Source organism: Gobius niger (assembly GCF_951799975.1).
Source record: "Gobius niger genome assembly, chromosome: 6".
Lineage (NCBI taxonomy): Eukaryota > Metazoa > Chordata > Actinopteri > Gobiiformes > Gobiidae > Gobius > Gobius niger.
The window spans coordinates 36,580,788-36,608,217 of NC_136857.1; the positions used below are offsets into that span (position 1 = coordinate 36,580,788).

The following is a 27,430-nucleotide window of genomic DNA, read 5'->3' on the forward strand; positions in this document are numbered from 1 at the left end:
TGAAACTCCACAGAGAGTTACTGAACAGACTTATTTATCAGGCCCATTAGCCAAAAATGCTGGAGCTACTGCTGTAAAAGTCATATTTACCAAAATCGGTACATCCGAGTTAGCGGAGAGAAATGCTAACGGCGCAGCAGTTACGCTAACCCCGGAAGAACCGACTTTAGTAAATAATACTTTTTTTAGCAGTAGGTGCGGCATTTTTGGCTAATGAGTCTGAGAAATAAGTAGGTTCAGTAACTCTGTTGAGTTTTAGAAATATTGATGGTTGTTTTTAAGACTTTTTAATGTTTTTTTCTTGCGTATTTGCCGGTCTGCTCGGACCCGGAAGAGGAAGTCGTGACGTCACACTTAAACATAGAACGGCGTCCACAAATGGAACAAACTACAAAGATTTTTACATCACTTCAAATCAAAACAGCCCCGCCCAAAAACTGACTTCCTGTCTCGTTCCAGCACGCCAAAATAAAAGCACATAGCTCGTCTCATTGATTAGTTCAGCAGGCACTTGCACCATTACAAGAATATAATTAATAAGTGTTTTGTCTGTTAATAGTGAGGCAGATAGTTGAATAAGATGGTGCTTTTATTTTGGCGTGCTGGATCGAAACAGGAAGTCACTTCTTGGGCGGAGTTGTTATGCACAGAGTCAGTTAAACGCATCAGAGCCTCTTTCACATCGAAAACGCTTCATAGATGTATAAGGAAAACTGTTCTTGTTTTAATTGATATTCGATTAAATACAAATAAAATGGGGGAAACTTCTGCTGTTGATAAATATGAGAAAAAAAGCGTGGCTGGTTTTCTGTCATTTTATGTTTTCATTAAAAATAAGGCACTTTACGCATAAAAACGGCCAAAATTGCCGATGTTTTCAGTGTCAAAATCTAAACAAAGAACAGATCCAGATTTTAAAGTATTAAGTGCACATTAGAAACAAAGAGTTTTTCAGAGCGGATTTTGTATCTTGTTTAGTTTTTGAGCTCATCATAAGTGTGTCGGCTCTCAGTCGTACAGGAGTTCATCTTCAGTGAGGGTTCTTGAGTCATCGTCTCAAGAACCTTTTGGACCTTTTGAAATCTGTTGTAGTTGAAGAGTAGCGGAAAGGTTTCGTCAGCAACACTAAAGTTACCAGCTCAGATTTGAGGACAAGACAAAGACCAGTGGGAGGAGTTTAACTTGGTTAAGCCCCTCCCCTCTATTACTCTCACCTGTGGGTAAACACCCTTGTAGTTGTAAGTCTTAAAGCAGGGGTAGGCAACGTCAGGCCCGGGGGCCAAATCCGGCCCTCCAGCACAGAACCTCTGGCCCTCAAGGTGATTTTGAGAAACATTATGACACAAATCAGAAAGTACTTCAACATTTTTAAGGTTAAATGGGAGAAATACTGTCAGTGCACCCAATTAGATCATATTATGTACAACTCTGGCATTTGTAGAAAGTGCACTGGAAAACATTTTAATAATAAATTATAGAAGAAATGACAGAAACCTACTTGAATTAAGTCCAATCTAAAGTTTGAGTAGATTTGGTCTGGTCTTAGATCAGATAAAACATCTCATCGCCAATGGAACAAGTCATTATTCTCTTAACTCAGATTATATTGTATAATTTCAAGTGAAAAATAAATCTTTTTAAAAGTAAAAGTTCATATGTCGGATTTCAAAGTGGATTTCATGCTCGTTCCATTGGCATCAGCATTTGTATCTTTATCTTAGATTAGTCCAAACAGACTCAAATTCAACATAAACAACATTTATTCAAGCAATTTTAAGTCATTTATCTCATTTATCTCATTTAAGATGGTATTTTTTTCCAGTGTAGTGCTTTACTTTGGCCCTCGGTCATTTTACAATGAAAAAAATTGGCCCTCCGTTAACAAAACTTGCCTACCCCTGCCTTAAAGGGACTATACGGAGTTTAAAATGTTATTTTTCCAGCCATGTCTAATGTGTAGAATGAGCTCAGACCTGTTCACCACAACTGCCTCTAAAATCCTGCACTGTCACTCAGAAAGGTGTTCACTCGGGTCCGAAGTGCCGTCATGCACGAGCTTAATATAGAAGGTGCAGTTACACGTATGACCTGAGGTGGCAGTAGTGAGTATAAAATGACCAACTTGTGTCTAGTCTCTTTAAGGAGGAAACAACACTGTGTGAAAAGTCGGCTAAAGTCTGAAAGTCTCAGAGGTTTTTGCTTTAATCCAGTGCCTGGTTCTGACATAATGAACATTTAAAGCCTCATTTCTATCTGGGTTTTGCTGAAGTTTCCTTCTGCTTTGCTTGACGCTCCTCTGCTCGCCTCGCTTCTTCGAAAGCTCCACACTCACATCTTCAGCTCTATTCTTAGCCGCCGGACGCCTCAGACCAACGCCATAAAAGTCCAATTTAATCAGGCAGAACGGCTCGGCGAGGAAGAGGAGGCCGCTGTCTATATTAGGGCCTCTTCACACAGAGGAGCCACTCGGAGACGTCAGCGTTCATCACAACACTGTGGTTTACACGGTCGTCCACTCAGGACTTCGTCTGAGGGCAGGTGCTGTGGAGACTGTGGTTCTACACCAGAGGAGTGGACGTTTCACGAGGAAAAGCTGAAAAAACAGTTTCATGTTTTAAAGGGGACTTATTGTGCAAGACTGTTATTGTTTTTTACTCATATTTATGGTCATAATCTGAGTCGAGGTAATGATTTGTTGTTCCTGGATGTCCATGTTCCATCTCTACACGTTTACAGCCCATGCTCTGTCGCGTGTGTTCATCACGGCGCCGAAAGCCTCGATTAAATTTGAATTTAGAAAAAAAGCAGAGAGATAGGTCTCGCTCATGGCCCATTGGTACAGCATGGTCACATGTCTGTGTCCAATGAGGAAGTGAAATAATAGTCCGGTTCACTGTGTCATTTTGTGTGGAGAGGATCAAAACTATAATCTTTTTAATGTTGTGAAATGAGCGATGAGAAAAACAATGTTTCCATTTGCTCTGATGTAAAAAAAAAAAAGTGTGATAATAGTGACAGAAAATTCCATTAGAAACCCCTGTCATATGATTTATGGCGTTGCCGTAGCGACGACCAGAACTCCCCATTTACTCTCATGGAAAAACGGTAACATTGCACAGTTTTCCTGGCCTGTGAATCCCCGGCTGCTGTGTCGCTCGGATCATTTGGAACTTCACAACAGCCCGGGGACCGTGGACGAAATCACAGAACGAGACGATGACGAGCTCTTCGTCAGACGGAAGCTTGTAGTTTGTTTACGGATATTTACAGATCCAACATAACAGCAGCAGACGCGCCGCCATCTTTCGATCAAGCCTTAGGCCGTGTTCTAAATAGTTTAACTCGAAAGTTTACAGCGGGTTCGTCAGACATCATCGGACACGATGATATGAGAGACATTCAGCACAATAAACGACTATGGACGATCGTAAACCTCTCCTTGGTGGTCCCCAGACTAAATATCACTTGTGAGATTTAGTCTGGAGATAACCAGGCTACAATTTTACCCAATGACAAGGACAAATGGAAACATTGTTTTTCTCATGCTTATACCATAAGGCAGGGGTGGGCAAGTTTGTGTCATGGAGGGCCGATTTTCATCATTGCCAAAACACCAAGGGACGAACCTCAACATTGTAGCCTAAAGTAAAGAACTTTTTCTCTGCAAATGTCAAAGTTTTACATCAGTGGTTCCCAAGTCGCGACCCAATGCTACCCTCGGATGACAGGCCCAAATAACCCAAATTAAACCTTTATTTGTCATAGATCGTACACAATATTGTGTTTTCCCCACACAAGCAGTAGATATCCCTTTAAAAACTGATATTCAATGCAGTTTCAGCTGGAAAATATTGAAAAAAAAGTTCCCCATGGACTCGCGAGTCCCTGAAAAAGGTTCCGCGACCCACTTTTGTGTCCCGACCCACCAGTTGAGAATCACTGTTTTACGTTACATACTGTAGGACCAAGTGGGATCTTTTCCCTGGGCATTTTTAAAATACTGACACTATTTCTTGCATTTTTAGAGCACTGTAAAAGGAAATCGATCTCTTATTTGCATAATAATGTTTCTCAAAATCATCTTGAGGGCCAGAGGTTCTGTGCTGGAGGGCCGGATTTGGCCCGCGGGCCTGACGTTGCCTACCCCTGCCATAAGGTTTACAAAAATATATAGTTTTCATTCTCTCCACGAGAATCAGTGAAAAACAGTGGAAATCTGAACTCAGTGAACTGGACTATAAGAAACAACAGGGTCAAAATAAATCTACTAATATGCAGCTGAATGTTCTGTAATGTAGATAAAACAGGGCAGTTCCCTATATATCAAATATAGTATATTTAAAACATATTGAAATCAGTATTGAGAATCGAGCTTTGTTTTCAGTATTTGAAATGTTCGTATCGTGACAACGTGCCGCTGGAGAGAAGTTTACTGTAACTGTGAGAAACTGCGCTGGGAGAAAATGTCCTTCCTCGATTCCCAAAATAAATGTTCGGTACAATCTGAGCTCCAGCAGAGAGAAGCTCCTCCCCTTTAAGACGGTCCTCACGTGTTCAGCCCTTTAACATTATTGCACCACATCTTCACTCCACCTAAACCTTCTCAGCTCGAGCTCTCGCAGGCTTCAGTTCGAGACACTAAAACTAAACCAAGTCTATTCTTTTTTGCACAACGTGAGCAGCTCGATTCACTTTGATAAATTCACCCCAGAGTGTTTTTCTTGAAGACGTCCAGTGCTCGGACAAAAGGCGTCCCTGTTTGTGGAGTCTCTGTCTCGCGGTGCGCTCGCTCGTTCCAGTTATGTCTCCTCTGTGGTCCCTCTGTGGTCCCTCTGTGGTCCCTCTGTGGTCCCTCTGTGGTCCCGCTCCGGTTCATCCTTTGGAAGAGTCCGCTGCCAGGTTTTCCAGTAGCGTCCTGTACATGTCTGAGCGGAGGAAGCGCGGGTACGAGTCTCGCTCCATCAGCCCGTACACGATCTTCTGCGCCTCGTCGAAGCAGTGCACTGTGGGACTTTTCACGTTCCTCTTGATCTGCTCCCGCGTCTGGTAGTCGATGTTGATCTGGAAACAGAATGTTGTTATAGCGTTTTAACGATTAGAAAACATAAATCTATACTTCTGCAGCAAAAACAGTCGAACAATGTCATTAAAGAGTCATGACGTTCAGATTTAAAGTGGACATTTGATCTGATCCTTTTTTCTCCATTGTCAATGAAGTCTTATTTTTTGTTACCAATTATGGCTATCTATTAATAAGCTGTAATGGAAAAACTACATTTCTACATTAAAGATATGACCGGGTATTTAGGGTACATTAATATGAAGGACACACATACAGTGATCTGATCGCATTTCATAAACTAAATACAAACACTTGGCCTGTGACTGCAGAGGCCGATGTTATTTCATTAGCTACTTTAGGTGATCCAATCATAGTTTCTGTCCAAGCCTTGATTACTTGATGATAGCATTAGCATACTGCCGCTAGCTTTAGCATGCTATTGCTAACCGTGGCGAGGTTCTTCCCTTTAAACTGATACAGCATGTCCATATTCACTTAGATTTAGTAGGTGAAAGTTGTGTTTTTATACCAGTGAGAGCCAAAACTGGTATCGGTTCAGTATCGGATATGTAGCCAAAACCAAATATTGTATTTTTTTCTGGTATTGGCTCCTATATCCGATACTAGTATTGGATCGGTGCTGAAGCTGTAAACCCGTCAACAATCCAAACTGAAAGCTATTTTTAAATACAGGAGGTTATTCCCACAGCTGCAGCAGGAGGAGCCTCAGGTAAAGTCTTAAAGCAGCACTAAGTAACTCTTGCCCCTAGAGGCCATAGAGCGCAACTGCAGGTGTCGTAGCAAGTTACGATTTTTTAACTTTTTAATTGTCTTGGAGAGTAAGTACTACACTGACAGAAAAGGCGAAGGGAGAGAGGGATATTGTGCATCCAATTATACAATGGAAATAATTTTTTTCACTCAAACTTAGCTGTAGCCCGCAGTTAGCTTTGCCCGTTAGCCTGTTAGCTTCTTCTTCGTGATTCTATTAGTGTGTATTGATGGCTCTGGTCCGGTGGCAGTCAAGTTGCAAACATGGTTTTCTGGCCAGAGACACCAGGGGGAGATGAAAGACCCTCCAATCATCCCATAAACACTTGTATTACCCCCACAGGGACTACGGGGAGGATTTATTAAGGTAAACAAGTTACTTAGCACTGCTTTAATAGTCGGTTCCAGTCACGGCCTAAATGTGGGTCGAGGATTGTCCAGCGTCCTGCCTGACAGCCAGAGCTGGGGACATTTTTTGGGTCTTTTACTTGACTTTTTGGTCCCACAGATGGGACTTCAATCTTCGTTTCAGACTGAAGTTCTGCTTTGAACTTTGTTAAGATCCAACCGAGCAACTGGTTTAACTGGTCTTTAACTTTTGATCAGGATTGTACGTCACTGCAAAAAGTAATTGACTGGATTAGTTTAAATATCTCAATTTGAGCATAATAACCCAAATGTGAGTTGTTTTGACGAGTTAAAATGTAGTTGGACTTTGTCTAAGATTATTTCACATGATCTGAGATGTTTCTGGCTCGTTTCAATACATTTTGTCTTTATGTCAGGTCATTTTCTTTGCCAATGGGGAAAGAAAATTGGTCTTATCCCATTGGCAGTTCTCATATTTCAAACGGGATGTGCCTTAGAAACATCTGCAATATGCTTAAACCCCTCAATTCAAGTCATTTGAAGCAATGCTTTTTGCAGCGTGCATCATGATTTTGAGATCCTTTTGTGTTTTGATGTTGTTTTTTGTTTTACAGACCGGTTTGGTGAGAGTATAGAGTCACCTCTTTGGGCGACTCGGCCTTGATGAACTGCTCGTAGACGCGTTTGGCGCGGGACGACATCCTGAACGAAGAGCGGATCTTCTTGTAGTCCTCGCAGGTGAGCCAGAACTCGATGTTCTCGTCGCTGTACTCGGACTTCAGGAAGGTCCGGAACGTGGCCAGGCCGTCTGCGGGAAGGGCATCCGGGTCAGTTATCAGACAGTCAGAGGTGAACTCAGATCAGACAGGACTTCATCACCATGGAGACAGTCACATGGTACATCAGCTCTCAGTGTTTAAACAGGGAAATGTGCATCAAGTAAATACTAGGACTGGGAACCGTTACAAAAATTCGATACCAGTTCTTTAACGATACTTGGTTTTCGATACCAAACACTTTTTTCGATACCTTTACGAAAATATTTGTCATAAAGAACCAACAAACAGATTAATAATGTTCATTTATTTCTTTTCCTTCCATTTCATTTCTCATGTTTGAGGTGAAACAACCAAAAACTTCCTTCCAAAACTTCCTTCCAAAAGGGCAGAAAAACTCTTAACAAGTTTTTCTTATTCCACTCCCCCACCATTTTTTTTTTTTTTTAAATTTTTCCCCCAAATGTTTTTCCGCTTTTTCCCAATTTTTCTTTGGGTTTTAGTTCCCAATATACTCAAAATCTTCCCAAAAAAATCCCCCATATTTTCATTTTTTTTTAAAGAATTTCCTAGATCACCTGGCTCAAACTCAAAAACTCTTGTAAATGTTCTCTTTACACGTTATGAGATCAAACTCACCCAAAAAAACTGAAACCTGCAGTGTCTCTCTTTAAATGGTAATGTCAAAAATAAATGGCAAACGTAAAACGTGGGAAAAAACACTTTCTAAGTTTTTCAAATTTTCTCCCCCCAATTTTTCTTTCCAAATTTACCCCAAAGTTTAAATTTTGTCATCCTAAATGTTTTCCGTTTTTTAAAAATTCTTCCAACATTATAAAAAAAAAAAAAAATTTATACTCACTACTGCCCCCTCAGGTCACACATGAAACTGCAGCTTCTACATTAAGTGCTCATTAAGGTGAGCTCATTTAGTATTCAAAAGCATTTGTAATCATTTTAGAGTTAGGTTTAGGGTTGGTTGTATTATTAATGGCCGATTAGTTTGTTAACAGATAAAAGTACAATAAGCAGTGTGTTAATACTTTACAAGCATATTGTTAATGCTAATTAACCTCTTACCACCCGCCAAAACCAAATCTATTCTCTCCTCTATGCCATCGTTGTCACTTTTTATTTCCCTTATGTGTTTTTGTCACTTTTTTATTACTTTTTTGCTGCTCTTCTGTCAGTTTTTTTTCTGGATGTTTGTGTTTTTTTCTTCTGGATTTTTGTCTTTTTTGCTGGATTTTTGACTTTTTTTGCTGGATTTTTATCTTTTTTCTGCTGGATTTTGTCACTTTTTTTTGCTGGATTTTTATCTTTTTTTTGCTGGATATTTGGCACTTTTTTGTTGAGTTTTTGTCATTTTTGTCGCTTCTTTTGGTCACTTTTTAGCTTTTTTTTGTTGCGTTTACATCCTCATTTTCTTCTCGTTTTTTGCCTCTGTTTTGAAGAAGCTTTTAGATTTGGAGAATATGGAGAAAACATGTTCAGGTGGGAGTTAAGAGGTTAATACTGAATGAGCACACCTTAATATAAAGCGTTACCCAATTTCCTTGAGCGATTCGAACGTGCAGGAGGGATTCTGAGAGCTTGAAACGAGTTTAGGCCAAATTAAAAAATGTCCGTTTATTCGGGAAAACTCTGGGTTAAGTAGAAAGTACACATTTATTGAAGTGTTTGGAAAGATAACTTTGCAGCTTTAAAAACACACAAAATGCGTCTGAATTCCTCCGTACGGCAACACGACGGGGACAAACCTCTTCTTTGTCGTGAGTCATTTGACATTTGCGTCTGCACAGCGCCACCTACTTCTCTGGATGTGCATTTTCAGGCTCTTAACATGAACTAAACACTATTTTTTCTTTGAAGCCTTATACAGTGGAGTAGAAAGTGTTATATTTATCTTTCAAATGTAGTAGATCTCTACAAAAATACTACTCAGAGAACAGAACCTGAAGTGTCTGTGTTTAAATGTTAATGTAAAAAATGAACGGCAAATGTGAAACTTAAGGAAAAAGCTTCTTACATTTAGAGTCGAGTAGTTTCTCCAGCGACTGCGACCACTGCTGCGTGTCCTCCAGTGTCAGTCTGCTGCTGAAACACACACACACACAGTCTTGTACTGCTATCTTAGTGAGGACACTCATATAATGTATTACCCAGACCCTAACCCTGAACCCTAAGACACGAACCTTAACCCTAAAACCACATCTTGACCCTCAAACAGTCCTTCAAATAAGTGAGGACCACCCAAACGTGTCCTCACTCTGTTGGTTAAAAAAAACTGGTCCTCACAATGTCGTAATTACAAGAACACACACACGCGCGCGCGGGAGATTAGTCACACTTCCACTCAAACAGCTCCAACAAACGGGTCCGAGCGCCTTATCGGAGCAGCGGAGCGGCTCAAGTCCAAAGAAAACAGAGGTCCGGGTCGGCCTCGCTCTGGCCTTACAAGGGAAAGGATATTCTGGGACTAAAATGAGACGAAATGAGATGAAAACAAGGATGAAAGCAAGAAAAAAAAGTGACAAAAAAAAGCAATGAAACGAAAAAAGTCTAAGATCAGTTTTGTAGGTCTTAGCTTTCAAATGAGCCTTTACTCTGGCATGTAGTATGTGAACTCCAGGTGAGAAGCTTTTCGATTTGGGTAAAGCTGAACTGGAGAAATATGGATAAGGTGGGGGTTAAGTTAAAAAGTGTTGAAAGTCTTGTATACGTGACAAAGTTTCCTCCGGTTTCCACTAAAACATGCACAATAGGTGAGGATGAGAGTGTGGGTCAGTGGTCTCAGCTCACCATAATGATGCCAGTGCGGCGCTAAGAGAAACTTGGCAACACAGACTTGAAAAGTGCAATACAGTCAAAATCAGACCAACATCAGCCACTCATCGCCATTAAAACCAAATAACTGCGGCCTGGAAATATACTTTAAATATATTAATATGTAGTTCACGTCTGAACCTCCTCCATAACCAAGCACCCTTTCTCTGGTTCAGCTTTACACAAATCTAAAAGGTCACAGCCTATAGGCCAGTGTGACGCCTCATTTGAAAGCTAAGACCAACATAACTGATCTAGAAGGATCTTTTCCCTCACATTGTTGTCGTGTTGTTGGTTTTTGTTCATTGCATTTTGTCACTTTTTCATCACTTAAAAAATGCGCTTGGCGGCAAAAACAACCCCCCCCTGAGCGTCTGAACAGATGTGAAGAAGGAGCTCTTTCCAACCTACTCTGGACACGCCTGTTCTTTTTTCTGACCTAACGATAATGTCTGGACTTAATTCAATCTTCCTAAAGAAGAGGCCACTTATGTGTTATGTGTTAGCATGTGTGTTAGCATGTGTGTTAGAGTGTGTGTTAGCGTGTGTGTTAGCGTGTGTGTTAGCGTGTGTGATAGAGTGTGTGTTAGCGTGTGTGTTAGCTTGTGTGCTAGCTTGTGTGTTAGCATGTGTGTTAGCTTGTGTGTTAGCGTGTGTGTTAGCATATGTGTTAGCTTGTGTGTTAAGAGTGTGTGTCAGCGTGTGTGTTAGCATGTGTGTTAGCTTGTGTGTTAGCGTGTGTGTTAGCGTATGTGTTAGCATGTGTGTTAGCGTGTGTGCTAGCTTGTGTGTTAGCATGTGTGCTAGAGTGTGTGTCAGCGTGTGTGTTAGAGTGTGTGCTAGCTTGTGTGTTAGCATGTGTGCTAGAGTGTGTGTCAGCGTGTGTGTTAGCTTGTGTGTTAGCATGTGTGTTAGCGTATGTGTTAGCATGTGTGTTAGCATGTGTGTTAGCATGTGTGCTGGCATGTGTGTTAGCCATTTATGAAGCTGTGTTGCAGATGTCAACTCCTTATAACTGCATCGTGAAGTAACTTCACTTTTTGCTGTGATATTTGTATGTCTACTACTATTTCTACATTTGCATCGGCTGCATCAACTCGGAGAGAGGGGGCGGAGTTATTCAATTCAAGCATCTTGACTTCTGGGTTTAAAAAATACCTCCAGAAAATACTTATATTTATCACAAAAATGAGTACTCAATAGTGGTAGAGGTACAATATATCATATAAATGTGGAAAGGCTAAAATAACAGATACAGATCCTTTAAAAGCAAGAAAACGAGGATGAAAACACAAAAATGGCGTCAAAATGAACCAACAACACGGCACTAACACGAGGAAAAAGATCCTTACAGATCAGTTTTGTAGGTCTTAGCTTTCAAATGGATTTTGGATTTAGGTAAAGCCGAACTGGAAACTGAAATGCACTCAGTTAAGGCGGGTGGTAAGAGGTTAACATGCATTTTCTCCAGTTCGACTTTACCCAGATTTAGAAGGTCACAGCCTATAGGCCAGTGTAAAGCCTCATTTGAAAGCTAAGGACTACAGAACTCTTTAGAAAAGTGCAATACAGTCAAAATCAGACCAACATCAGCCACTCATCGCCATTAAAACCAAATAACTGCGGCCTGGAAATATACTTTAAATATATTAATATGTAGTTCACGTCTGAACCTCCTCCATAACCAAGCACCCTTTCTCTGGTTCAGCTTTACACAAATCTAAAAGGTCACAGCCTATAGGCCAGTGTGACGCCTCATTTGAAAGCTAAGACCAACATAACTGATCTAGAAGGATCTTTTCCCTCACATTGTTGTCGTGTTGTTGGTTTTTGTTCATTGCATTTTGTCACTTTTTCATCACTTAAAAAATGCGCTTGGCGGCAAAAACAACCCCCCCCTGAGCGTCTGAACAGATGTGAAGAAGGAGCTCTTTCCAACCTACTCTGGACACGCCTGTTCTTTTTTCTGACCTAACGATAATGTCTGGACTTAATTCAATCTTCCTAAAGAAGAGGCCACTTATGTGTTATGTGTTAGCATGTGTGTTAGCATGTGTGTTAGAGTGTGTGTTAGCGTGTGTGTTAGCGTGTGTGTTAGCGTGTGTGATAGAGTGTGTGTTAGCGTGTGTGTTAGCTTGTGTGCTAGCTTGTGTGTTAGCATGTGTGTTAGCTTGTGTGTTAGCGTGTGTGTTAGCATGTGTGTTAGCTTGTGTGTTAAGAGTGTGTGTCAGCGTGTGTGTTAGCATGTGTGTTAGCTTGTGTGTTAGCGTGTGTGTTAGCGTATGTGTTAGCATGTGTGTTAGCGTGTGTGCTAGCTTGTGTGTTAGCATGTGTGCTAGAGTGTGTGTCAGCGTGTGTGTTAGAGTGTGTGCTAGCTTGTGTGTTAGCATGTGTGCTAGAGTGTGTGTCAGCGTGTGTGTTAGCTTGTGTGTTAGCATGTGTGTTAGCGTATGTGTTAGCATGTGTGTTAGCATGTGTGTTAGCATGTGTGTTAGCGTGTGTGTTAGCCATTTATGAAGCTGTGTTGCAGATGTCAACTCCTTATAACTGCATCGTGAAGTAACTTCACTTTTTGCTGTGATATTTGTATGTCTACTACTATTTCTACATTTGCATCGGCTGCATCAACTCGGAGAGAGGGGGCGGAGTTAATTCAATTCAAGCATCTTGACTTCTGGGTTTAAAAAATACCTCCAGAAAATACTTATATTTATCACAAAATTGAGTACTCCATAGTGGTAGAAGTACAATATATCATACAAATATCTACACTTTACTTTGGAAAGGCTAAAATACAGATACAGATCCTTTAAAAGCAAGAAAACGAGGATGAAAACACAAAAATGGCGTCAAAATGAACCAACAACACCAACACGAGAAAAAAGATCCTTACAGATCAGTTTTGTAGGTCTTAGCTTTCAAATGGATTTTGGATTTGGGTAAAGCCGAACTGGAAACTGAAATGCACTCAGTTAAGGCGTGTGGTAAGAGGTTAACATGCATTTTCTCCAGTTCGACTTTACCCAGATTTAGAAGGTCACAGCCTATAGGCCAGTGTAAAGCCTCATTTGAAAGCTAAGGACTACAGAACTCTTTAGGGCGGCGGCTGTAGTGTCACAATCACAGAGACAGTCCTGTATTAAAGTCTCACCTCTCGGCGCTGGACGAGTGAGAGAACATGCACTGCAGGCGACACATGAAGTTTTTCCCACTGAAACACAGAGAAAAAATAAATCAATTATCCATCATTTCTGTTGTATCACTTCATAAAAACACTTCATTTCCCGTTGAGTTTAATTTCGAAATGTTTCGTTTCATTTGAGGAAGTGAAAGAAGTGACTCAAACGCAAAAGGAACAACGTCTTAGGACCGGAAAAACTTCAGGGGTAAAAGAACAAAGAATCCACGACATGAGAGGCTTTTACTGAAGCAGCTGTGGAACGATCAGACATGACGGGATTATTATCAACTGATGCACTCGATTCAGGCACAAATCCAAAGCAAACTCAAAACTCCCCGAAACAGGACTAAACTAGATCAAAAGTGACTAAAACACTACATAAAAGTGACAGAAGAGTGATGCAGAATAGGGCTGTGCATTTGATCGAAATTCGATTACGATTTCGATTATTACACTAAACAATCAAAAAATTAGCATAATCAAAAAAAAAGTTGCTTTTTTTGTATTTTTTTGTATTTTTTTTTCTTGCATTATTTCATGGCGCTGGGATTATTTTCCCTTCGCTTTTCACCTGCCATGGCTCATGCTTTTGCCTGACATAAAAATAAACATCGCTGTGTGATGATGTCATCAGGCCGCGCTGCTCAGTTTACTTGCGCAGGTGTGAGGGCTGGCCAGCAGGGGGCAGGCGTGAAACAGAGACCTCTCCTTCATCGAGGCAAACTTGAAATTGTACTTTTTACTTTTTGTACTTTTATGACTGTTCAGAAAACAGAAAATATTCAGCATAGTTTTTTTTATGAATAAATATATAAATAAAATAAAGACTTTTTGATTATTATTTTTTCAATAATCGAGCAGCCCTAATGCAGGAAGTGACAATAAGGCAATAAAAAGGTTTATATCAGTTATAGGTCTCAGTGTATGTCTCAGTCACGCAAAATGACCAGAGATGTTGTTAGTATTTAGCCTCTCCCAGTATATTCCTATAGCTCCAAACAGGGGTGAAGTTGAAAGCTAAGGCGCTCTTCCACGGGCACAAAGACCAGGCAGGTACGGATCAACTCGTCTAAGCTCAGGTAAGAACATATCTCAGTCTGGAAACACGGTGGCTTGTTGCTTTAAAACAGCAAGTTTTGAACAATTGCATTTGATATTAGTGAGGTCAGATCTCCACTGGACCGGCCACTAACTAAGTAACACAGTGGGCTGGACATTGTGACTTACAAAGTGCCAGTCAGCATTATTATTTTCACTGAGTAATAATAATGCTCGCTGTGCCACTACAGCAGGAGTTTAGACCATTCCCCAAACTTGTATCTATAGGTTTGTTCAGTGGTGACGTCACAGCTCGACTTCCGGGTTCACAGATGTTCAAGAAACTACAAAAAACTCTTTAAAACCACAATCAATATTTGTGAAACTCCACAGAGAGTTACTGAACAAACTTATTTATCAGAACCATGAGCCAAACATGCTGAACATACTGCTATAAAAGTCATATTTGCCAGAATCGGTACATCCGGGTTAGCGGAGAGAAGTGCTAACAGTGCTACAATGCTAGGCTAACCTCTGGAAGTACCGACTTTATTAAATATTACTTTTATAGCAGTAGGTGCGGCATTTTTGGCTAATGAGTCTGCTAAATAAGTAGGTTCAGTAACTCTCTGCTGAGTTTCAGAAATATTGAGGGTTGTATTAAATAGTTAGTTAAATAGTTTTATTTGCCGGTATGCTAGGACTAGGAAGTCGTGATGTCACACTTAACAAACTCGCTTTGTCTCACAATAAATGTTCATTTTTGAGGTTTTAATTGTGTGGAATTATTAAAATTGCAGGAAAATTCACATCTCTGGCGATGTGTGGCAATAAAACAAGAAGCCTGAGGGCCACCAAAAATTGGTCTGAGGGCCGCATTTGGCCCTCGGGCCTTTGGACACCCCTGCACTGCAGCCTTAATATTTAGTCTTAACAGTCAGTGATCAGAGCTGCATAAGAAAAGGTGGGGAGGGGTTTGCTAATGAGGAAACACTGCCACAAATATCCTTCCTCAGCCTCCCAGAGGGGGCGGCACAGGGGGGGCCCAGCAGAAATCAGGGGGCCCGTGCCCCCCCTGGCCACCCCGTAGACACACCACTGCCCAGATCTAAAAACATCAAAATAGACACGAAAATGCAACTAAAAAGTGATTCAAAGAGCAATAAAGAGCGACATAAAAAGTGACACTGAAGCGACAAAGATGTTCCAGAAAAGCAACAAAAACACAATAAAAAAGTGACAAAAACACGACAAAAAAACACTTCAAAAATGTGACAAAAATGAGGTGACAATGCAACAAAAAAGTTTAGACGAATCTTGTGGGTCTTAGCTTTCAAATTGACCTTTTTATTTAACCAGGATAGTCCCGCTGAGATTAAGAATCTCTTTTTCAGGGGATTCCTGGCCCCAGAGGGGAATCTATTGTACATGTTTTTAGTGGTAGGGAAAACCAGAGTACCCGGAGGAAGCAGGGAGAACATGTAAACTCCACACAGAAACGCCCTGTCCAGGTGGGAATCAAACCCGGGACCTTCTAGCTGTGAGGCGTGAGTGAGTGCCAACCGCTGTGCCACCGTGCCAAATGAGGCGTTCCTCTGGGCTAGAGGCTGTACACTCTGCAGTCCAGAAACGTTTAGCTTTGGGTAAAGCCGAACGGGAGAAAACACGAGCGTACTTAAGTACTTATTTCAAGTACAAATCTGTTTGTGTCGGGAACAGTAACTTCTACCTCCCTCTCGTGTACGGCAACACCGCGGGGACAAACTTTCTTCTTCTCTGTAAATCCGTGACATGTGACAGCACGCCTGCACAGCGCCACCTACTGCTCGTAAAGTCTGCATTATTCAGCTTTTACACTTTTTTCGTTGGAGTGTTTGTATAAATGCAGTGGAGTTCATCTTTCAAATGTATTAAAAGTATACAGAAGGTGCAGTACTGTAGTAAAAGTACAGAAGTAGCAGTACTGCAGTAAAAGTACTCACAGCTTGCTCCTCTTGCGGTCCTCCCTGTCCATGCTGTTGTGCTGCTCAGCCTCCGCGGCGGCGTCTGTAGCGTTTGGCGGCTCCACGTTTAGGCTGCGCATGTTTTAGTTCCACTCCGCCCTTCGTCTCTCATCCTTCGCTCTTCTTCTTCCTCCTCTTCCTCCTCCTCCTCTCATCACTCGCTCTGAAAACACTGGCCCCCGTCCTCTGAAGTCCGGCCTTTATATGTGAGCTTCCTGCAGAGGGAGAGAGAGGGAGGGAGGGAGAGAGGGAGAGGAAGCGGCCCCTCCCTCGCCTCCTGTGACGCCGCTGAAGAGAAACCTCCCCATAAATGTCAATGTCCTCGGCCAAAGACAAAAGGCCGTCTCCACCAGAGCCCTGCTGGAGTGTGGACAGGAGGAAAACTTCAATACAGAGATATCAATATGAAACTTTTGCTGAACATGACTGACACGAACATGAGAGGGAAATGTATTACGAGTTTTCTGTTCATTTATGTCTTCATATAAAAATAAGGCATTTTGTGCGTCCATAAACTTACAGCCTATAGGGCAGGGGTAGGCAACGTCAGGCCCGCGGGCCAAATCCGGCCCTCCAGCACAGAACCTCTGGCCCTCAAGGTGATTTTGAGAAACACTATTATGCAAATAAGAGATCAAATTCCTTTTACAGTGCTCTAAAAATGTCCAGGGAGAATATCCCACTTGGTCCTAAAGCATGCAATGTAACAGTGATTCTCAACTGGTGGGTCAGGAACCAAAAGTGGGTCGCGGAACCTTTTTCCAGTGGGTCGCTAGTCTATAGGGAACTTTTTTTTCAATATTTTCCATCTGAAACATAAAGGCATATCTACTGCTTGTTCAATAAAAATACAATATTTTGTACGATATATGACAAATAAAGGTTTTATTTGGGTTATTTGGGCCTGCCATCCGAGGGTAACGTTGGGTCCCAACTTGGGAACCACTGATGTAAAAAAAAAAGTTATTTTCCTTAAGCTAAAATGTTGAGGTTCGGCCTTTGGTGCTTTGGCGATGATGAAAATGGTCCCACCTCAATGCAAACTGGCCTACCCCTGCTATAGGGTAATGCCTCATCTGAAAGCTAAGACCTACAAAACTGAACTCGCAATACATTTTTCCCTCATATTCATGTCAGTAATCTACAGCAGAAGTTTCAAATTCAAATCTCAACATTTGCTTTTTTTTTCCCCATTCACCTGCATAATGTGTATTTTCCACAGCAAATACTTCAGTCCCTTCACCTAAAGTGCATAAGACACATTAATGCTAAAATATAGTTAACACAATTATACGTTTGTTAAGTGGTGACGTCACAGCTCTTTCAAAAAAAAACTCTTTAATACCACAATAGATATTTCTGAAACTCAACACAGAGATACTGAACATATTTATCAGGTCCATGAGCCAAACATGCTGAACCTACTGCTATAAGTCATATTTACCAAAATCACTACATCCGGGTTAGACTACCAAGGACTTTGTGGGGGCAAAAAGTATAAACACTAAATAAAAAGTAAACTGACTATAACAAGTGTATAGTCAGTGTCAGCAGTGCAGGTTTACATCATAGTGTAAGTGTTGATACAGTGACGCAGATAAATTATGTAAATACAGAGGTTGTTGCACATGTTACTTCACAGTATTGTTGTTCAGTCTGACAGCAGTGGGGATGAAGGACCGGGGGGCCCAGGACGGAGCCGGCCTTCCTGACCACAGGCTCTTTTTAAACATCTGATCACACAGAAATACTACATTTACTGTTAGCTACATTGTTCTAATTCAGTGTGAAACAGTTGTGGCCTTTTACCTGTTGTTTTTGAGCAGGAGATTCAGATAACGTTGTGTTTTTGGCTGTGTTTGTTTATGGAACTTTTAACAGACCCGGAAGTAACTTATTATTGTGTGTGAGTCACACTTAACAAACGAAAGGGAAATGAGTCAAACTGCTGCAACTGTACCTGCATCTCTGTCACTTCCTGTCAGCAGCTTAAAGATTCAAATAAAAATCACTTTTCTGCCCAATATTTCTTCATTAAAACTGCTGCTTCACTGAATAAAATGATAATTATGCCACTTATATTATCCTTCTCAATAAGTCTGTTGTGTCTAAGTCTCTAAATCTAATAAGTCATATTTTCAAAAGCATTAAAACCTGTTATAATCACTTTAACCTGAGCATATTGTGTTTTTATTGTAGTAACATTGGACAGTATTCTCTTCTTTTACTGTGTTCTCTTCTTTTACCACTCGGATATTTTTAGGCTGAAACACAGATGCAAATGACGGTACCTGACAGCGATAGGCAAATCCTGACCTTCTCCACACGAGGCCGAGGTGAGCGGGGCCCGAGGGGGGGGCCGGGGGGGGCGGGGGGGGACGGTGTTGGAGGAGACACTGCAACAAAAGGAGAGCGTTTCATTCACTCCTCGTCAAAAGGCGACGGGAGACGATTGTTTAGTGGGATTCCCCTGTCACTGCCAGACGCCACACAGACACTTTACTGCTGTACTGTCGGGCAGGACTCACTGTTGGAAAGGACAGATACTGTGGTACGCAAAAGTATCAGCCCTCCTTCACGCTATGGACCATAAACATATATACATATTTAGGTGAAATTTCATATTCCATAAAGTTATTAAGAAGTATAAAGCTGTGTTAGGTTCTAAAAAGATTTCCAAAGCTTTGAACATGTCCTCCTAAACTTACTTAAGGACAGCACTGACCACAGCTGTTACCAAGAAGCCTATGATGACCCTGGATGAACTGCAGAGAGACACAGCTCAGGTGGGGGAAACTGTCCACAGAACAACTATTAGTCATACACAAATATAGCCTTTATGACAGAGTGGCATTCTTAAGGCGAGACACTGCAGGTGAATAGGGGGGAAAAAAATGTAGAGATATCAATTTTCAAATTTTGCTGAACATTACAGATATATTTATGAGAAAAACATGTATTGCATTTTTTCTGTCATTTTATGTTTTCACAAAAAAATAAGGCATTTTGAGCATTAAAGGATCTGTATCATGCTATTTTAGCCATTCCAAAGTTAAGTATAGGCGTTTATATGATATATTGTACCTCTACCGCTATTGAGCACTCATTTTTGTGATAAATATAAGTGTTTTCTGGAGGTATTTTTCAAACCCGGAAGACACAACGCTTCGATTCAGTTAACTCCGCCCCCTCTCTCCGCACATACTTTACCGTAATATAAATAAACAGCAAAAAGTGAAGATACTTCACAATGCAGTTATAAGGAGTTGACATCTGCAACACAGCTTCATAAATGGTTAACACACAAGCTAATATGCTAACACACATGCTAATATGCTAACACACAAGCTAACACGCACTTGGACTGACTCACCCTCTGCTCCATCGCTGTTTACATAATGGGACTTTCGTTGGTTATAAAAGTTAATCCACTTTGATTCTGGCGAAGGTTCCCCAAACATCCATCAGAGACAGTCACAGAAAAACAATATTTTGGTGATAGTCGCTGAATCCCGGAGAAAAAAACAGCTGAGTGGCCTCTTCCTGAAAAAGGTTGAATAAACTCCCGTCCTCGTAGCCAAACGCGCTTCTTTTTCTCCGTCCGTGACATTATCGTTAGTTAAGAATGAAGAACAGGTGTGTCTAGTTATAACGAGCTCCATCTTCACAGCTGCAGCGCAAACATGACTGATCTGTTCAGACGCTCAGGGGATGTGTTTGTTTTGGCCACAGCTGACCTGGAAGCAACTCGGGTACATCCTTTTTTTTTCTCTCTCTTTGCATCTCTCTTACGACAGAAATAATCAAAAAGCTGTTTTACAAATTAAAATCCGTCCGTAAGCATAGAATTAAGACATTACATTACAGACGTCGAGCACTTCCGTTCCGCTGTTACGACACAACTGAACACTCAGTCGTTCACCAGGAGAGGGAGGAGCAGCTGCTCAGAGAGCAGGATTCAGCAGGATTACTGAGAGCTGCGTGAATGAAGCCACAAACCACTCTGGGGGTGTTTTTGATAAGGAAATAGCATAACAACATGGCTAAAAGCTCCAAAAAGTCGATTTTGCATGATATAGGACCTTTAAAATGGCCAAAATTGCCAAAATAATTAATTGAGCCAGATTAAATTTTATGGTTTTATTTTATTGACATATTAGTAACTAAGATTTGTTCAGAGGGGATTTTGGATATTTTGTTTAGTTTTTCAATAAACTAATCATCAGTGAAAAAATCTGTAAAAACTCAAATTTCACCTGTTTTTTTTGGTTTCAAAGCTGAATAAATCAGGCTAGGAATTAGATATTAAAAAATCCCTCTGAAAAAACCTTCAAAATATTGTTAGGTCTCAGACTGGAAAGTTTGGAGTCTGTGGGAGCTTCTATAAGGGCTCAGGCTCTGCCCGAGTGCGGCTTCTCTCATTCAGAGAAAACCAGCCCTGAAGTTTTGTAGCGAGTGCGCATGCGCGGCCCGTTCTTCGACTTTTCCGCACCAGCGTCTCGTAGGAGGAATAATACCATATTTAGGTGATAGTGTCATCACGGGGACCCTTAGCAGCACACGTGGATGTAAAATCTGTCAATATTTATGAATGAAAACCCGCTTGAAAGAGGGCGTTTCTACGCAGCGCAGCAGCTACTTCCGGGTTACCTCCCCCTCGCAGGCGGACAAAACATCATAAAATAAACATCATGCGGGTGAGTTTTGTCATTTTTATTCTCTGACTTGAAAACTAAAGGGAGGAAAATAGATAAAAATCTCCACTTCGACCACTGCGTGAAAAATCAATACCTGCCGTGTCTCGCCTTAAAAGAAAACCATAAGAAGTCCTGTTTTCTGTTTGTCAGAAGCCGCATTGTGGCCATGTTTGTGCAGTGTGAGACTAATAGTAATGACCGGTCCACCTCTCTCCTGTAGGCAAGAACATCAACATCCGAGATGAGTCTGATGAGGGCGGTGTCGTCTGCACACTCGATCAGTTTAAGGGACTGGAAGAAGAGCCAGGGGGAAAGTACACAGCCCTGAGGAGATCCAGTGTTTGTAGTCCGACTGTCAGAGACGATCTTCCCTAGCCGCATGTGCTGTCTCCAGTCCGGTACTAACAATGTATTGAAGTATACTTCATTTTCACCTAGGTACTTCTCAGTAAATTGATCCCGGACCTGTCTGGTGTGTTCTTGGACTTCATGATGCTTCTGCTCCACAATAGTCTCTAACAGACCTGAGACCATCACAGACCTGATACCATCACAGACCTGAGACCATCACAGACCTGAGACCATCACAGACCTGAGACCATCACAGACCTGAGACCATCACAGACCTGAGACCATCACAGAGCTGAGACCATCACAGAGCTGAGACCATCACAGACCTGAGACCATCACAGACCTGAGACCATCACACACCTGAGACCATCACAGACCTGAGACCATCACAGACCTGAGACCTTCACAGACCTGAGACCATCACAGACCTGAGACCATCACAGACCTGAGACCATCACACACCTGAGACCATTACAGACCTGAGACCATCACAGACCTGAGACCATCACACACCTGAGACCATTACAGACCTGAGACCATCACAGACCTGAGACCATCACAGAGCTGAGACCATCACAGACCTGAGACCATCACAGACCTGAGACCATCACACACCTGAGACCATTACAGACCTGAGACCATCACAGACCTGAGACCATCACAGACCTGAGACCATCACAGACCTGAGACCATCACAGACCTGAGACCATCACAGAGCTGAGACCATCACAGAGCTGAGACCATCACAGACCTGAGACCATCACAGACCTGAGACCATCACAGACCTGAGACCATCACAGACCTGAGACCATCACAGAGCTGAGACCATCACAGAGCTGAGACCATCACAGAGCTGAGACCATCACAGACCTGAGACCATCACAGAGCTGAGACCATCACAGACCTGAGACCATCACAGACCTGAGACCATCACAGACCTGAGACCATCACAGAGCTGAGACCATCACAGACCTGAGACCATCACAGAGCTGAGACCATCACAGACCTGAGACCATCACAGACCTGAGACCATCACAGACCTGAGACCATCACAGAGCTGAGACCATCACAGACCTGAGACCATCACAGACCTGAGACCATCACAGACCTGAGACCATAACAGACCTGAGACCATCACAGAGCAGCTGTATTTGAACTGACATTAGAAACACACAGGTAGACTCTATTTAGTCATTGGGTCAACATGTGATCATTCAGAAATCATCAGGAAACTTCTGAAGGCAAATGGTTACACTAAAAGGAAAGGGGGCGGGACTTTGCACATCACACTTTTCAGTTTTTTATTTATAGAAAGAAAATCTAAGTCATGTTCACATCAAATTTCAGTTAAATATATTTATGTTTGTGGTCGATAGTGTGAAGGAGGGCGGACACATAAAGAGAGCAGTGAAGAGGCTCTGGCAGCAGACAGTGTCAGCACTTTGCTTTGCAGAAGTGAGGAGGAGAAATGAAACAGAAACTGAGCTCAGAACGAGGCCGGGAAGACATTTTGGAGAAAACTCGTGACTGAAGGCGAGACGCTGCAGGTGAGTGGGGAAAAAAATAATCTATATCAAACTTTACTTAGTCGTTCATTTGAGCTGAAACAAGTGACTTCCTTTAATGCTCTCCCTGGACCACAGAAGCGACAAAAGTGTGACATAAAGGCGGCGACAAAAAAGTTTGGATCAGTTTAGTTGGTCTGAGCTTTCAAATGAGGTGTGACACTGGCCTAGAGGCTGTGAGCTCCAGTCGAGTTTAGATATGGTTAAAGCTGAACTGGAGGAAATGTAAATGAGGCAGGAATTAGATCTGTAAAAATCCCTCTGAAAAATCCCTCAAAATATTGTTGACTGTGGAGTCTGATGGAGCGACTAAAGTGCAGATGTTAAAGTTTAGTCCCTTTGTCTGCACATGCGCCCGTCTTTAGCTGCTGCTGTCTCCCACAAAGGAAATGCCCATATTTGGATGGCTGGATGGATGGATGGATGGATGGATGGATGTGTGGATGGATGGATGGATGGATGGATGGATGGATGGATGGATGGATGGATGGATGGATGGATGGATGGATGGATAGAGTTATTATGCAGTCTAAGGGCACGAGGGACAAAAGACTTCCACAGTGTGTCTGTGGAGCAGCGCTGGGACAGCAGCCTGGTGCAGAGGCTGTGAGTCATTGTTCATAATGGTCCACAGTCTGGACAGATTCCTCTGCTCAGCCACGTCCTCCACAGGGACCAGCTTTCGCCCCACCTCAGAGATGGTCTGTTTGGACCAGCACACATAGAGGAGGCACTCGCACATAGTCAGTTAGTAGTTTGGAGCAGATGTTCAATGTCAAAGTAACGCCTGGACTGGCTTTCCTTGTAGAGATGGTCTGTTTCCTTATAGAGATGGTCTGTTTCCTTGTAGAGATGGTCTGTTTCCTTATAGAGATGGTCCGTTTCCTTTTAGAGATGGTCTGTTTCCTTATAGAGATGGTCCGTTTCCTTATAGAGATGGTCTGGTTCCTTGTAGAGATGGTCTCTTTCCTTGTAGAGATGGTCTGTTTCCTTATAGAGGTGGTCTGTTCCCTTATAGAGATGGTCTGTTTCCTTGTAGAGATGGTCTGTTTCCTTGTAGATATGGTCCGTTTCCTTATAGAGATGGTCTGTTTCCTTGAGGAGATGGTCTGTGTCCTTGTAGATATGGTCTGTTTCCTTATAGAGATGGTCTGCTTCCTTGTAGAGATGGTCTGTTTCCTTGTAGAGATGGTCTGTTTCCTTATAGAGATGCTCTGTTTTCTTATAGAGATGCTCTGTTTCCTTGTAGATATGGTCCGTTTCCTTATAGAGACGGTCTGCTTCCTTGTAGAGATGGTCTGTTTCCTTGTAGAGATGGTCTGTTTCCTTATAGAGATGCTCTGTTTCCTTATAGAGATGCTCTGTTTCCTTGTAGATATGGTCTGTTTCCTTATAGAGATGGTCTGCTTCCTTGTAGAGATGGTCTGTTTCCTTGTAGAGATGGTCTATAATGTATAGTATGAATATTCACTTTGCAGCTTCAAAAACACTAAACTTGTGTCTGAATTCACGAAACACAATGAGAATAAACCATCTGGCATTAACAGCACATCTGCACAGCGCCACCTACTGTCCTGGAGTGTGTGTTTTAAGGCTTTTAATGAAAAAAACACAAACTAACTCTTTATCATTGTAGCCTTTATAAAAACGTAGTGGAGTCGACAGTATTACATTTGTCTTTCAAAACAAGTGGAGCAAAAGTAGAAAGTTCTCAACAAAAGTACAGACCCTCCTTGAGTACAGTTACTTAAGTACTGTACTTAAGTAACTGTACTCGTCGGCCTCGTCCATTTCCCGCCTGTGCTGTCGTTAATGATTTTATAAATGTTTCTCCTAAACCCTCGTGCGAAAGTTGTGGATTTGCATAATGGTCCGTTCCAGGAAGTGTTCTCGTCCACGGCAGGATTTGTGCTGCGTCATCGCTCGAACGGTAATCGGCGTAAACCAAACACGCTCACACATTTGCAATTCAAACACATAATGAAGCTGTAAACGTGGGACATGTGGGGACGCTGCACGTGACATGTTCTCTGAGCCTCATGTCACTGATCCGTCCTCGTTTTCTTCTCGTTTTTGTTGCCGTTTTGACGCTTTTTTTCATGAAGCTTTTGAATTTGGGTAAAGTTGAACTGGAGAGGATGTGCTCGGTTCAGGCGGGGGTTAAGGGGCAAATGATTGTGTCGACGGAGTTCAAGCTCAGCTATAGTGCGCTGGCTTCATAAGCCAAGGACTGAAGGTTCAAAAACTAGTTTCATAATTTCACACGGACACATTCGGAGCCTGATTTATTTCCACAGTCAGAAAGTGATGGTTATGGCGTCAGATAACTCTCTTTAAGTTCAGGGCGCAAGTACAGACAGAGGCTGAAATGTCTTCATACGCCCGGTGTTTCAGCCCACAGCGCCCTCTCTCTTCCAAAGTCTGACCGCTCGTTTTTTTTCTTCATTCAGCACGTGATCAGAATAAGGCTGACCAGTCGATCACAGATATAGTAAACAACAGTACAGTCTGAACTGGACACATATATTTGAGCTAATACGTTGCCTCGAAATATACAAGTATTAAATAGATATTGTAAATACAATGTGAAAAAATAGATGATGATACTGCTACTACTGCTACTACTACTAATGCTACTACAACGACGACGACGACTACTACTACTACTACTACTACTACTACTAAAAATAAAAATATAAATAATACAAATAAAAATAATAAATGATGATGACGATGATGATAGTGCATGTTCTGCAATCTGATTGGCCAGTGCGAGCAGAGCAGCGTGATTGAACAGATTTGCTCAAACATAGCTATATATCATAAGGATTAAAGATTAAAATTAAATATTCTTAACTACTCCTCGGCTACAATACGTAGTTGTTGGGATGTAATAAAGCCTTTTTTGTGAGTAAAAAATCCAGTATGTTTGCGTGTTCAGTCCACAGACTGTATCTGCATTGTATATCTGTGATCGACTGGTCAGCCTTATTCTGATGACGTAACGTGCTGAATGAAGAAGAAAACCGAGCGGTCAAACTTTGGAAGAGAGAGGGCGCTGTGGCTGAAATGAAGACACCTCAGCCTCTGTTATAGTTTTTGTGCTCACTTTTAGTGCCTGCGCCCTCGATCCCTGTGTAATGCGCGCCTTGATGTTGTATTTGCGCCCTCAACTTAAAGATAGTTATCTGACGCCATATATGGACTTCTTGTGGGAGGTGCTCCAGGCATGTCCTATTGGGACAAGGCCTCGTGGAAGACCCAGGACACACTGGTGGGACTATGTCTCCGAGCTGGCCTGGTGTGGCCTCGGGGTCAGAACAGCTGGAGGAGGTGTGTGTGCATCGGGAAGTCTGGGCGGAGGAAAATGCATGGATGGAGAAAGTTATGGAGATGAAAATATTATTCGTCCACTTTTTCTACATTGAACACCTTTCACCAGCTCTGTCTCTTCCTCTTTCTTTCCTCTGGGATTCAAACCCACGACCTTCCGATCATGAGACGACTCGCTCTACCACCTGCACCACCGTCGCCCCACTCAAACCTCTCTCTGTTAGCTCATGGTGTCTCCACTGACCGATGCCCGGTCGACCTGCACATCACCGTCGACCTCCGAGAAGTTTGTATCGAGGAACAGACACAGAGAAACTGAAGGTCCTAAAGTCGTGTTGGACCAAATAATCCTCAAAGTCTGTGTGACGTCGTGATCCTTTGAGTGAAGCAGGAGTTTTTATTCCATTATGAACTCGGTGAAGTTAAAACAGTGATATTTTTACATCTTCTCACAGATCGTCTTTAATCCAAACCTGAGAGGAATAAGCAGGTGAAGTGGCCTCAGTCAGAGTTTCCAGCACCTGTTCATTTGTTCCACTTCAGCCTGAGGAGTCTTTGCCCAAACAGGGCCCGGGTCAGTGAGGCGCAGCAGCACACGAGCCTCCTCTCACTGTCCCGAGGAGCGGCCGCCGCCTCACACATGTGCAACGTTTCATTCTGTCATGAACATCACTTCGCTGTGAGGCCAAATCACCTAAGTATATAAAAGACATGATCATATTTGTATTTTCAATCTAAAACTATCCAAATAAACACCCTGATTTTCAACACAACAGATCTATGGATAAAATGCACTTTATTTTGTAAGGGTAAAAAATAAGAGCACTTTTAAACCGATACGGCCGGTTTCAGACTGAGCCACGAGGAAAGTTCAATTGTAAAGCACAATTCAGACACAAGGTCATTCATTATTATAGCCAGATCCGCGGCGCAGCTTCCTGTTTACTTCCTCAAACAGCAGAGCGACAGACGGAGACCACATCTGAGAGCAATATGAACGACCTTTTTCACATTCACAATTTAGAATGTGATAATGTGATAATGTCAGGTGGAGCAGGGGGCCAACAGTAATGTAAATAAAAAAATAAAAAAAACAGACGGCATCTGGAAGAAATCTCCAAATGTTTTTCCTCATCAGTATTTGACAGTGATTGGATTCATAAACCATATTATTTATATGTCCAAAAGTCCTTCCTACTGGACAACATCACGGTCATGTTTTTGAAGATTGTTTCCACTTTTGGACGTCTTTATGAGGAAATATTTAAAGCAGTGCTAAGTAACTTGTTTACCTTAATAAATCCTTCCCGTAGTCCCGCTGGGGGTGATACAAGTGTTAATGGAATGATTAGGCGGGGGGGGGTAGTCACCAATACACACTAATGAAATCACGAAGAAGAAGCTAACAGGCTAACGGGCAAAGCTAGCTGCGAGCTAGCGCCGCTTAAACAGTATTTA

General features: G+C 42.1%; 1 protein-coding gene across 2 annotated transcripts; it reads right to left on the minus strand.

Annotated features, from left to right (window-relative positions):
* Positions 1-4,751: 4,751 nt before the first annotated feature.
* LOC306964241 (regulator of G-protein signaling 21-like) lies at positions 4,752-16,202 on the minus strand. 2 transcript variants are annotated; one of them, XM_079558223.1, is made up of 5 exons: positions 16,006-16,202; positions 12,956-13,015; positions 9,008-9,072; positions 6,844-7,010; positions 4,752-5,061 (listed from the first exon to the last, which is right to left on the minus strand). In XM_079558223.1, exons 1-5 carry the CDS (start codon positions 16,104-16,106, stop codon positions 4,873-4,875), a joined length of 582 nt encoding a protein of 193 aa, XP_079414349.1. In that variant the 5' UTR covers positions 16,107-16,202; the 3' UTR covers positions 4,752-4,872. The 2 variants fall into 2 exon arrangements, with proteins under 2 accessions (XP_079414349.1, XP_079414348.1); XM_079558222.1 differs by having other exon boundaries at positions 9,008-9,075.
* Between the last annotated feature and the right edge of the window lie 11,228 nt (positions 16,203-27,430).

What these genes read in the sequence shown, in the direction of transcription:
- LOC306964241 (XM_079558222.1), bottom strand. Translation starts at nt 16,106, where the DNA reads ATGCGCAGCCTAAACGTGGAGCCGCCAAACGCTACAGACGCCGCCGCG. An exon ending in CACTCGTCCAGCGCCGAGAG is followed by an intron (nt 9,076 to 12,955) that starts GTGAGACTTTAA and finishes TGTGTGTTTCAG; the next exon opens with CAGCAGACTGACACTGGAGG. An exon ending in GAAACTACTCGACTCTAAAT is followed by an intron (nt 7,011 to 9,007) that starts GTAAGAAGCTTT and finishes CCCTTCCCGCAG; the next exon opens with ACGGCCTGGCCACGTTCCGG.